Raw genomic sequence first — 12518 nt, 5'->3', positions numbered from 1 at the left:
TGTCCCGATAGAACTTCCTGTTAAAAACCACACTCCTAACCAACAGTTATACTGGTACAACAACCTATGTGTTGACCAGGCCTAAGTCTAGTTTTCCCAATGCCCATGGCATCTTATGGTTAATGTCCCAGGGAATGGTCATGTACCACATTATCCTCTGGGCTTGTGGGAAAGACTTTCCTTCTTGACTCCCAGCTCATGCCCTGAAGAACGAGACTCAATAGATGAAATTTTACCATAGCTACAAATCTTTGAGATCGGCACCTAATATGTAAACAAAGAAACTTGAGCTATTTGTCTGGTGGGGGAGAAAGCAATGAAACAATCAAACCTACAGGAGTGTTGCTAAACCTATTCAGGCTGGCAACCCCTTATTTGAAATCCCTTTGATATTGACAATAAAAATAAGAGTCAAAAATGTATAGTGTTAAGTCTGTGTAATTGATTTGTGTGTGTGTGTTGAGAGGCTGAGAATATTTGCCCTTGAAGGGGAGGTTAGTGGACTTTGCTTTAGACTGTAATAACACTTTCAGTGCCTCACCATCTCCCTGATTGTCTTTTGCCTCCCGGCTGAGAAACACTTCCCTACAGTATCAAGTTCCACTGGCTGATCTTTTTTTATGCTATGTATATTTCTGTTTGTCTATTTTAAATGTGTTGCTTTAAAGTTTTCAGTGTCTCTTTGGTCTTGTAATCCTGCAAAATACCTTCACTGGGCAATAGTTATGTTATATAATGCACCTCTGTTAGATTTCCCCTCCTATACAGGCCAAATAATCCTATTTTTCCGTAATGTCATGTTCTTCTATTACCTTGCAATGAACTGGTTAAGCAGTATATAGAGAAGGCCAGGGAATAGCAAGCCCTGTAGGTAAACAGCGAGAAACTAGTGTTTTCCTGCCTGGAAGCGGCATTGGTCTTACATATCCCCTTGTAAACCCTTGTCCCAGCCCAGAGAGAAGTTGAATGCTTAGAGGATTTCTGTGCTTGTGAAATCCGTTCACCAGTCGTGCTTTTCCCGATGTTCTGGACAACTTGGGCTTCCATTTTTTTTTTTTTTAAGTTTCCATAATCATTGTGGGGTTAGATTTAAATTCTGGTAATTAATAAGAAGCATTTTTTCCCCCAATGGGGCAGGCAAGTTTTGAGATACGTGGGCTTTTTCAGCCAGCCAGAGATGAGAAATGTTTAAAAGATTCTTCTTTTTCTTGGTAGCTTGTTTTGATTTGTATTCTGTGGCGAATCAAAGGAGGGTGAAGCTTTATGGTGCATTTGGGGCAGCGACTGTCTTTATTTGTTTGTTTTTGTTTTGTTTTTTGTTCTGTGTTTGTACACTTCTAGCAGCATGGGATCCATGTCCATGGTTGGAGCTCCTAGGTGCTACTGAATTGCAAATAATAAATATTATTTATTACAGCTTGACAAATATTCAACAAAGTTTCCCATTAGTCACTAAAAAAGCAGTGTGTGCTGGATCAGACCCCTGTAGGCGAACTGCTGTCAAGATAATTATGTAGTTTTAAACAAATTCTCTTCTTACATTATTAATAGCACCAATTCTGTGACTAGTTTAGTCTCCCGATAAACAATGGAAAACTTCTTGGGCCACCAAAGAGGAAAAACAAGCCTAACCTCCGTGTCTAAATCAAACCGAGTCAGTTTGATGGACACCAGTTTATGTGGCAGAAAAGCCTCTAGATTAGGAAAAAGCCATGTAGAGTGTTTTGGGGGAAAGTGTGTGTGTGGCCTAATAAAAGGAGTATAGAATGGGGAATTAGGCCACCTGATTTCTGTTCACAGTTCCATGAGGGAATGTTGGCTAGTAGTTAGAACTGAGGGCTGGGTGCCAGGACTCCTGGGTTCTATTCCTGACATCAGTGATTTCTTGCAGTTTCTTAACTGTATCATGCCTTGGTTTCCCCTTGTGTAAAATAGGGATAATACCTATCAGGATGTTGTAATGCTTTATTGTAAAGTGCTCTGAGATTGGTGGGTAGAAGGTGCTCTTAAAGGAGGAGAATTAGCTCGTGCAAACTAATATCTCAGAAAGGTTATTTGTTTTGACTGCTGGGTGGGGATGAAAATCACGAAGAAGACAGTTTGATAATCCCCTCTGAACAAATGACTAAGGGCTAGTCTACACTTACGAGCCGGGTCGACCCGGTGAGTTCGACTTCTCGGAGTTCGAACTATCGCGTCTAATCTGGACGCGATAGTTCGAACTCCGGAAGCGATAGTTCGAACTCCGGTACTCCACCACTGCAAAAGGCGGTGGCGGAGTCGACCTTGGAGCCACGGACTTCGATTCCGCGGCGTCTGGACGGGTGAGTAGTTCGAACTAGGGTACTTCGAATTCAGCTACTCTATTCACGTAGCTGAATTTGCGTACCCTAGTTCGACCCCACTTCTTAGTGTGGACCAGCCCTAATAAACCCTTAAGACCAAGGCATTGAAACACTTGTTGTTGCTTTGCTATGAAGTTAGTTGGCAGCTCCTGGCTTGCACAGAATCTGACATCAGAGTTTTCAGTGCCACATGGTTGTGATTGCAAATACCTTCCAGAAGCAAGTTACTCCTGCATGAAGCAGATGTTCAAGGACTTAAAATTTCTGATTTCATCGATTTCAGGATTTCGTAGTTTCCAAGGCCAGAAGGGACCATTGTGATCATTTTGTCTGACCTCCTGTATAACACAGGCCTTAAAACATCCCCAAAATAATTCCTGATTTACTTTGTTCAGTCCCAGAGCTGGGCTAAAAAATCATTGCTAGACCCAGGAGACAGTGACAAATTTAAAGGTATGATATATTATGAACCATTGGGTCTAGAGACCATTGGGTTTTCTTCTGGAGAGCTGCGATTCTTAACTTTCCAGTGATTGTGGTATTCATATTTTATTTCTTTTAGAGAAGCACCTACTGGCCCCAACCAAGATCCGGACTCCATAGTGCCAGGCGTTGTGCATGCAGACAAGACACAGAGTGGGAGGAGAAACGAGCAGGAGAGGGGAAGTGACTTGCCCAGGGTCAGTGGAAAAGCTGGGAATAAAACCAAGTCTTTTGGCTTCCAGCCCAGGACTTTATCCACTAAACCACACCAGGTCTCAGTGGTATATAGAGTGTCAGCTCCTAACTTGGACAGTTTGAGCTACTCTGCAACGTAGGGTGCTGAACACAGGAGCAATGAGCCAGATCACAAGGAACCCAGTGGAACAGGTTAAACTAGTTTCACTGTCCAATAAAGTTCTTATTTGTGTCACACAGCACTTAAATGCCCCAATCTGAGACCAGGGCTCCATTGTGATGAGTGCTATACAAATGAGTGATGACAGTCCCTGCTGCAGAGAGCACAGTCAAGGGTTCTGATAAGATGCAGCTGGTGGAAGAAGCAGACAAAGTGGGTGTGATGGGAGAATGGGGTTAGTGAAGAAATCTAGCATGAAGCAACTTTTGTTGTATTGTTTTAATAATCTACGGCAGGTGTTCTCACATTCAAAGTGTAGACTACATCTTAGTGGGAAGTGTCTTCAGTATTGCTAACCCCAGTGTTGAAAAATGACGAGTCTGGTCCCTGCAAAATTATGAAATTGTCATAGAAATCATGAGATTTAAGAGGGGGAAATTGGTTTTTTATTTGCTATCTGGTTTTCTGAGCCTTTAGAGCTAGAAACTTCCTTTTTATTTTAAGCTGAGATTCTCCCGTAATCCCAAGACTCCTGGAGCTGGAACTTGAAGGAATATAGCAAAAACCATGAGGCTGGCAAAACATTCGTGAGAGTTGGCAACCTTGTCACTCCTCCCTCTGCAAACATGCCTCGATCCTGCCCTTCCACAAAGAGTGATGTCCAGTTTCCATGACCCACATGGGTCCTTGGCCTTTGCAGGTTTGGGCCAGATCCTGAGACACGCAGCATTAAAGTCCCTGGGAGTTGGGACGCTCAATCTCCTCTTCATATCAAACCTTGTTCCTGTACTCACAAATGGGGCCATTATTTGTGAGACACTCTCGTTTCAGTTTGATCTAATATTGAATTGCTTCCATAACGTTTTGTCCTCCTCCCTTGAATTCTCCAGGAACGTACACTTTTTTCCCTGTCTAACGCAAGCATGATCAGCAAGCATGTTACATATTGTTCCTGGCTTTGCTTGCTTTTATTCAAATGATGTTTATCTGCTTGAAGTGTTTCCAATTGCTCTGCCTCCCTCCAGCTCCAGCCTCATCTGGTTCCTCTTCCTTAAGCAGCCCCTTGGAATCACATGATTTGAACAGGCGAAACTTCATTGTCAGAAGATGCGGGAGAGGGGATCCTCTCATTTTCTCTCCCGAACCCTATTTAGGTTTGCTCCCTCTAACCTGTTGCAGCTGCATTCCTTCCTGCTGAATATGGCTAGGTCTGGGATCTTCCTAGGTTCATTTTAGGAGTGACAAATCATGACCACAACTGGCACTCAGCAGAGAGGCTGGGGACTGAATTGATTATGGAGACTAGACACTGCTGCCCAGGGTGGAATGGAGGCTTGTTGGCAGGAGAAAGCTGCACAGGGATAAACAGCAGATCAAATCATGGATATCGATGTGACCCATTCTGGGAGGACTAAATTCATTCGAAAGAGCAGTTCAGGATCAGGCAGTAATGTTTTAAAGCTAGGCTGGGGGAGGTAACATTTTCCAGCCAAAAGTTTTACAAGGAGACAATCTGTAGAAGTCTGCTGAGATTTTATCAGCGTCTTTGCATCATTCCCATGTGCAGTGTTTGATCAAATGCGTCTCAGAACCTACTTCTAATTTTTGTTATTCAAAAACCATGTTGTCTTTGTTAGGTGTTGCAAGGGCAGTTCGCACTATGGTATCTAAGCTCCGGAACAGATCTTCCATAGGCATCAAAACGATCTCATGATGGCACAACTTTCCCCCGTCCTATTTCATTGACATTTATTATCTAGGTTAAAAGTATGTTGGCTTTAGGCAGAGATGAAAGTGTCAGATCTGCAATTTCATACCAAGCCAGATGGTGAAACAGGGAGCTGTTTATTAAGAAGTCACATGCACTGAAGTTTGCTAAGAATCTCCTATTTTTTCCACATACTGAAAGTCAAGCATGTGATTTGTGTTCTGATTTCTGTGTGCCCTTTCCAGAAGGGGAGAGGAAGGACATCCAGAAGCATGACAGTACCCATGAAATGTTTAGCAAATGCTCACGCAAAATGTTTAGCTTGCTAATGTAAGGGTAATACAAATAAATAATAATAATTATTAATATAGGGGCTAGCATAATGGGGCCCTGATTTGGATCCCCAGGTTCCACTGCGATATGACTAAAAATAATAATTCTGTGGTTGGGCAGCAGCTGAAGAGGTAATTTGGGCCCTTGACGGGCTATTAGAATGATCAAGGGAATGGAAAACCAATCTTACAAGGGGAGACTAAAAGAGCTTGGCTTTCTTAACTTAGCAAAACCCAGGCTGAGAGGCGGGATATGGTTGTGCTCTCTAAGTACAGCCCAGGGAGGAAGAAGAGCTATCTAAGCGAAAGGACGGTGTTGGTGCAAGAATGAACAGGGATAAACTGGCCAGGAATATAGGCTGAGAATGAGGTTTCTCGCCAGCAGAAGAGTAAAGTTCTGGAGCAGCCTCCCAGTAGGAGTTGTGGGGGCAAACAACCTCTAAGCAGTTTGAAAATGGAGCTTGTTCAGTTTCTGAGCGGGATGGGATGAGGGGGTTGGCTGTGATAGCACGCACTGGGCGCAAGGACCCAGGAGTCCCTTTCAGTCCTAGGCCTGTGTTCCTAAATTAGGCCTTTCTATCCCTAGTTAACCTGCTAAATAAGTGGCCTCCTTTCCAGAGATGTTGAAAACCCACATGTCCTATGGAAATCATTGCATTGCAGGTGCTTAACTGCACTGAAAATCAGCCCACTTAGAACGTGTTGCAGTGAGACACTTAAACGCCAGCTTCACTGGAACAACTCCCATGCATTAAGTACCTTGCCGAATCAAGGTCTTATTTAGGTGCCTAACTTAGGTACCCAAACTTGAAAAATTTGACCTCAAAGTTGAAAGCCAGGGAAGGGGAGAGGGGAGGGAATTGACCCCTCTCCTCTAGGAAAGAAAATAAGTTGGAAGCTATTGAGTCCAGAGAGAGTTCTGCTTCGCTCCAGGAACTATCTTCTTAGCAGAACTGAAACCAGTCCCGTCAGCTGGGTCCAGAAACTGGCCCATGTTGGGTCATTTGAAAAGGCCTGTAAATGCTATCCAAAGATGTGCAGCTGCAATGGGAACGTGCTAAATATTCAGGGCAGGTCCATTCTGCATGGCGGGGAGTGGGGAGGTCGTAGGCAGACTTAGTTAGCCATCAGATCCTTTATGCCTTTAGTTTTAACCTAAACTCTTCAGGGTCTAACACGCCTCAGATGAAATGAGCTAGTTGGACTCGTGTGTGTGTGTGTGTGTGTTGGGTTTCGTAAGGCTGGGAGGTGAGTTATTCTCCTCATTGGTTAGTCACTGGATGTGGGGTAGAAATGGTAAGCTTTACAGACCATTGAAGGGACCACTTTCTAAAGCAGCCTGTGGCCAACTTATGGAACTCCCTGCTGCAGGAATTTCCTGGCCAGTAATAATATTGGGAATTCACTCTCATACTTCAGTGTGATGATCATTGCAGGGGTCAGGAAGAAATCTCTCTTCCCCGCCATGGGCAGCACTCCACAGAGAGCCAACCGGGGTTGGAAGAAGAGGGTGTTTCATCTTCCACTGGTGGAGGCGGGAGGCTGGGCTTGCTGGACTGATCCTGTCTCGCTAGGTGCAGTTCCTATCCTGGGTTGTCTCTTTCAGAGCCGCTCAGTACGCCTGCACTCTGCTCGGCTACACGCTGCAGAAGAACGGAGCGAGCGCTGATTTCCTCTCCAGGATCAAACAGCTGGAGGCTCACGTGAGCCTGGGGCGCAAGCGTAAGTGAAATCGTCTTCTCAGAGGGGATGTAATGGGAGGCTTCCGGGGTCTCTGAACAAGAGAAACCGAGTTCTTCTTACCCCGCTAATGACCTTTGGCTGTGGTTTTAGGTCACGGTGCTGGATGGGGGTGGTCTGTGGCCCCGCAGCTTGGCGTGGAAGGCTGGAGGGATGTCAGTTGTCCCAGATCCCTGGCCCATTTGGCATCAGTGACGTGCTTAGTAGTATCAGAGGGGTGGCCATGTTAGTCTGGATCTGTAAAAGCAGCAGAGTCCTGTGGCACCTTATAGACTAACAGACGTTTTGGAGCATGAGCTTTCGTGGGTGAATACATCGCATGCATCCGACGAAGTATATAAGTCTATAAGGTGCCGCAAGATTCTTTGGTGCTTAGTAGTGACATAACAGCAGGGAGTGTCTGGCCGACTCTTCATTCGACCCGCTTGATGTTCCAGTGTTCCGGCTGGGGAACTCGGCGGATGCCCTGGAGTCGGCGAAGCGAGCCATCCACCTGCCGGATGTGGTCTTGCGCTTCTGTATCACCGTCAGCAACCTGAACCGAGCCATGTACTTCGCCTGCGACAACATCCTGTGGGCGGGGAAGTCGGGCCTCCTCCCTCACGTGGACCAGGAAAAGTGGAGCCAGCGGTCCTTCAGGTGAGGCTGGGCTAGTGCCGTTTGCTTTTCCCGGTAAGGGATGATCCTGCCTGGTAAGTGTGTGTGTGCGGGGGAGTTTTCGACAAATCCTTGCGAACGATAGCTGTGCTGCAACAGAAATAACTCTGCCTTTTCCCTGGTCCCTATCACTTTCCATCCCAAAGCACCTTGCTAACCTTGCATACAGGAATCACTTTGCCCAGCGTGGCACTTCAGCCACCTCTGGGGTGGACCATGGGCATGGTTCAACAGCCCGACGCAGCTCTGTGCTGCAGCTCATTGAAGCATAGCCATAGAAATTCCTTCAAGTGCTAGTAGGCAGAATATAAAGACCTACTTTTGAATTTGCATAAGGCGATGGAGTTAGCACCCTTACGCTTGCAAGAAAAAATGGCCAGGGCTCTTTATTAGCAGCAATGATAATATTTAACACAGCAGATTGCGGCTGCAGATCTCAGGGCTGCACAGAAGTGGGTGAGTATCATTTTCTGTGCTTTTACACACAAGGAAACTGAGACACAGAGCAGCTCACCCTTCCCCTCCCCTCCCCAGAACACAGCAAGGTTGTGGCAGCACTTGGAATAGAACCAGGATCTGGTGCTGCGTCCTGTGCACTGAACTGTGCTGCTTCTCATATCTGCGCAGCGTCAGTGAGCCCAGTTTAACACCCCACATGTTAGACGGGGTGAATGTGAATGTCTGGGGGGGAGAGAATCTGCATTGGCCATATTGCCTTCCAATAAGGTGACATGTCCTGTCGTGCAGCTGACCCTGAGATGGGATTCTAGTAACACTTCCCTAGCAACCATCCAGAGATCCCAAAGCTCTTGACAGACATGGAGCCTCCCGCCCCCTGGGAGAGGTAAGTGGTGCATCCGTCCAGTAGCTGGCTAAAGCAAAGCACAGAGAGGTGACGGGACTCATCCAAGGTCATTCCAGTAGAACCCAATCCACTGCTTTAGCCTTCAGTCACACGTCTGGCTAGGATCTGGGACTAGAACCCAGGAGTCCTGGTGTCTCATCCCGTAGACCGGCCGCTGAACAGCACGTCCTACGGTTCTATCCTGATGAAGATGCTTCGGTTCTGTCCACACGGCTGTCGGGAGGTGTGATCAGAGCACGTGTGCACATGCCCAAGGTAGCTTGACCAGAGCCAGGTCTGGTTCCAATGGCAGCATGGGCAGCGGCACAGGCTAGCCAGCAGCCTGGGTATGTACTCGAGCGACTGCTGCCCATGCTGCTGCTGCTTCTTCACCACTACCGGTACTCGATCTAGCTCTGTTAAACCAGCTCAGGTGTGGCTGCACGTGCTGCAGTCTCACAGCCCAGCTGCAGTAATGTAGCCTTAGGGGGCCACCTTGCTCTTACAATCATAGAAGATTAGGGTTGGAAGGGACCTCAGGAGGTATCTAGTCCAACCCCCTGCTCAAAGCAGGACCAACACCAACTAAATCATCCCAGCCAGGGCTTTGTCAAGATGGGCCTTAAAAACCTCTAAGGAAGGAGATTCCACCACCTCCCTAGGTAACCCCTTCCAGTGCTTCACCACCCTCCTAGTGAAATAGTGTTTCCTAATAGCCAACCTAGACCTCCCCCACTGCAACTTGAAACCATTGCTCCTTGGTCTGTCATCTGACACCACTGAGAACAGCCAAGCTCCATCCTTTCTGGAACCCCCCTTCAGGTAGTTGAAGGCTGCTATCAAATCCCCCTCCACACACACTTCTCTTCTGCAGACTAAGTAAGCCCAGTTCCCTCCGCCTCTCCTCGTAAGTCATGTGCCCCAGCCCCCTGATCATTTTCATTGCCCTCCACTGGACTCTCTCCAGTGTGTCCACCCACCTTCTGTAGTGGGGGGACCAAAACTGGACGCAATACTCCATGTGTGGCCTCACCAGTGCTGAATAGAGAGGAATAATCACTTCCCTCGATCTGCTGGCAATGCCCCAACTAATACAGCCCAATATGCCATTGGCCTTCTTGGCAACAAGGGCCCGCTGCTGACTCATAACTCTCGTTGGAGTCAGTGGGAGTTTCTTCCCTTTAGTGGACAGTAAATATTAGCTGATAAACCCTCTCTCCTTTCCCCTTCTGCCTTTCAGATATTACTTCTTTGCACTGATCCTGAACCTGAGCCGGGATGCCTACGAGATCCGGCTCTTGATGGAGCGTGAGGCATGCGGGAAGCGTCCAAAGGGCAGCGAGACCAGGCACGCGCTGCGAGCAGACAGCAGTCTCCAGCAGCTGGTGCTGAGGCTGAAAGTCCAGCTGCACCTTCTTGTGCACGTGCTGAGGAGCAACCCCCCTCTGCTTGTGGACGTGGTGAAAAACGCCTGCGATATCTTCATCCCGCTGGACAAGCTGGGCCTGTACAAGACCAACCCAGGCTTTGTGGGGCTGTGCGGACTTACCTCCTCCGTCCTCTCTATCCTCACCATCGTTCACCCCTGGCTCAAACTTAAACCTTAACCGGGAGGGCTGGCTGGTTGGTAGAGGGATGTGGAGCCTTTGCCTTTATGTTACCGGTTCGAGGCCAGCCCAGGATGTTGGGGGCCCAAGGTTGCTACCATCCAGTGGCTGGTATGCAATGGATTTTGGGGGCGGGGGCTCAATACTATGATAGGACAAGTGTTCGCGGTCCGCCACCAGAACCGATGCTGATTCACAGCCTTAGCCAGGGATTGGATGAACCATGGAGACTGAGCTCCCCTCTTGTCCCTACAGGAGTTCCGTGCCTCAGTTTCCCCACCTGTAAAGCCAGCAGGTAGCAAGTAGAGGAGGAGGCCTTTGTAGCTGCTGCTCGTGTACTACCTGGTCTGTGGATACAGAGTGGACTTTGGTCTCCTTGGCTGTCCATCTGGCACGTGGAAGTCCCGTTTTTAAATATAACCCTTGAAGTACTGTGAGTAACAAGCGCCTGGAGTTTGTGGCTAGAGACTCCTGGGGTGGATTGCTGAGCCCCGGTTTATTAGGCCTGCCAGGTAACTTCGAAAGGTGCCGGGCAAGCTTGCGGAGTAGCAGCACTTAACGGTGATGACATGACATGGCATGTCCTTGTGTGCGCTGGCAGAGTGCAGGCTGCAGTGTTCCCAGCTGTTCCTGTTGATGCAGTCCCCAGTTCTGACACCTCTGCCATGCCTGGAAACCGTGGATTTTCCTGCTGCCCTGGCAGCAACATTAAGTTAGGTTTGATGGTAGGAAAATGAAGGTAAACAGCAATATTCAGTCTCTCCTCTTACCTTTCCTATTTGTTTCAGTCTGGCTCTATTTTTCCATTGTTTATAAAGCACGTAGGGATGTTCAGGCATGGAGCATGGTGACCTGTGAAAGCGGGTAGGTGAAACTGACATGATCCACACCAATTTGCAGCAATGGGTAGAGACTAAGATGAGGTGTGATCTCGGCGCAGGGACAGGACTGAGGACCCCTGGTTCTGTTTTTTTTCTTGTGCCCTAAATGACTGTGGACCTTCATGTCTCTGTGCCTCGGTTTCCCCATCTGTAAAGTAGGAATAACACAGACCTACCCTCCTGTGCCTGCACTCCTGTTCACCCAGATAGCCAAATGCTCACCCCGCTGTTTTTTTAATGGCTTCTTTGGTGTACTTTAATAAACTGGAGAGGAGGAGAAAACAAATGGTGCAGTGCTAACTTTGAATGGAAATCTGTATTGAGATCATTTTTGTAATAAACGTACATGCTGATCTGAAATTACCACTTTACAGGAGTTTATCAAGTTCTCTTTCTCTGTGCAAAGTCAGATCATCAACGCTGCCCTCCAGACTGATGGCTGATCTGGCTGCAGAGGGATCTTTATCACCAAGGATTGCATTTATAGCTAAAGCCGTTGCATTCTTCGGTGATCCCTTTTAATTATGTATGGAGGGTAATGAGAATGATCTTGCTTGTGTTTAAACTGTCGCGGGCTGTATACATGGATGTTCTTAGCGATCAGTGCTCTTTTTCCATGCCTTCAGGACTCATCTGCATCCACCATCCCTTCCTTACAAGCATCCCAGAGCACTTTGTCTATTGCTGCATTAGGACTCACAACCCCTCTTTGAGGTATGTCTAATATTTTCTCCCTTTTTACAGCTGAGAAACAGAGGCACAGAGAGGTGAAGTGACCCACCCAAGGGTAGACAAGTCACTGGCAGAGCCAGGAATTGAACCCAGATCTTCGTGACAGCGTGAGGATTCTGAGCTGGGTTTCCACCTGGTGTAAATGGGGGTGGTCCCGCAGTGGAGCTACGCTGACTTGTATCAGCTGAGAAGTTGGCCCGTTCTTTCCAACCCCCTAGACATTAAAATCCCACTGATGCCTCATCAGTACCTAGCAAAAGCTTCCATGGTGGGAGAATTCACGGTATTCTCTGTATAATTCGCTCCTTCTGCTTTGTATTGGTTGCTAATAGTATTAATGTGAAGCCAGGCTCTTGGCTGCTTTGTTCCTCACCTGAAGGCCCAGTCCTCTGCTGGTGGTATCCAGTCACATATTGCAGAGTGGATTACCATGCCTCCAACAGAGAATTTTGCCTTTTGGTCAAGGCCTGAAGCAGCAGGAACATACAAATAACAAGGAACAAAGATCTCATTCACATGCAGCCATGGTTAGCAATGAAAGAGTTGGACAAAATTGTCTTTAAATAGAACATTTTAAAGACACCCCTCTGCCCCCTCCTGGAATATCAGCTCCATCAGTTAATGTTTCTGACTTAGCAGTGTCTGATGGTTTACTTTGATTTGTGCTGTAATTCTGTAGACGCGAGGTGCCTGTCTTCGATCAGAGAGGTAGATAGTACAGTGGGTAGAGCACTAGCCCGGGACTCCGGGGATCTAGGTTCAGTTCTCTGCTCTGACACAGACGTCCTATGTGACCTTGGGCAAGTCACTTAGCCTCCCTGTGCCCCAGGTCCT

The 12518-nt window shown here is 47.4% G+C and overlaps 1 protein-coding gene across 2 annotated transcripts in view; it reads left to right on the top strand.

The window, feature by feature from the left end:
• PEX11B (peroxisomal biogenesis factor 11 beta) overlaps positions 1-12518 on the top strand; it is a 13783-nt gene extending 1265 nt beyond the window's left edge. The window contains exons 2-5 of one of the 2 annotated variants that reach the window (XM_039512548.1): positions 2908-3025; positions 6830-6945; positions 7401-7602; positions 9705-12518. In XM_039512548.1, coding sequence (XP_039368482.1) covers positions 2964-3025; positions 6830-6945; positions 7401-7602; positions 9705-10071 — 747 coding nt within the window. In that variant the 5' untranslated portion in view covers positions 2908-2963 and the 3' untranslated portion in view covers positions 10072-12518. The remainder of the gene's footprint in view (positions 1-2907; positions 3026-6829; positions 6946-7400; positions 7603-9704) is intronic. The other variant, XM_039512549.1, reaches the window with a different exon arrangement.

Source organism: Mauremys reevesii, linkage group 24 (assembly GCF_016161935.1).
Source record: "Mauremys reevesii isolate NIE-2019 linkage group 24, ASM1616193v1, whole genome shotgun sequence".
NCBI lineage: Eukaryota > Metazoa > Chordata > Testudines > Geoemydidae > Mauremys > Mauremys reevesii.
This window is presented reverse-complemented; position numbering and strand designations above follow the sequence as displayed.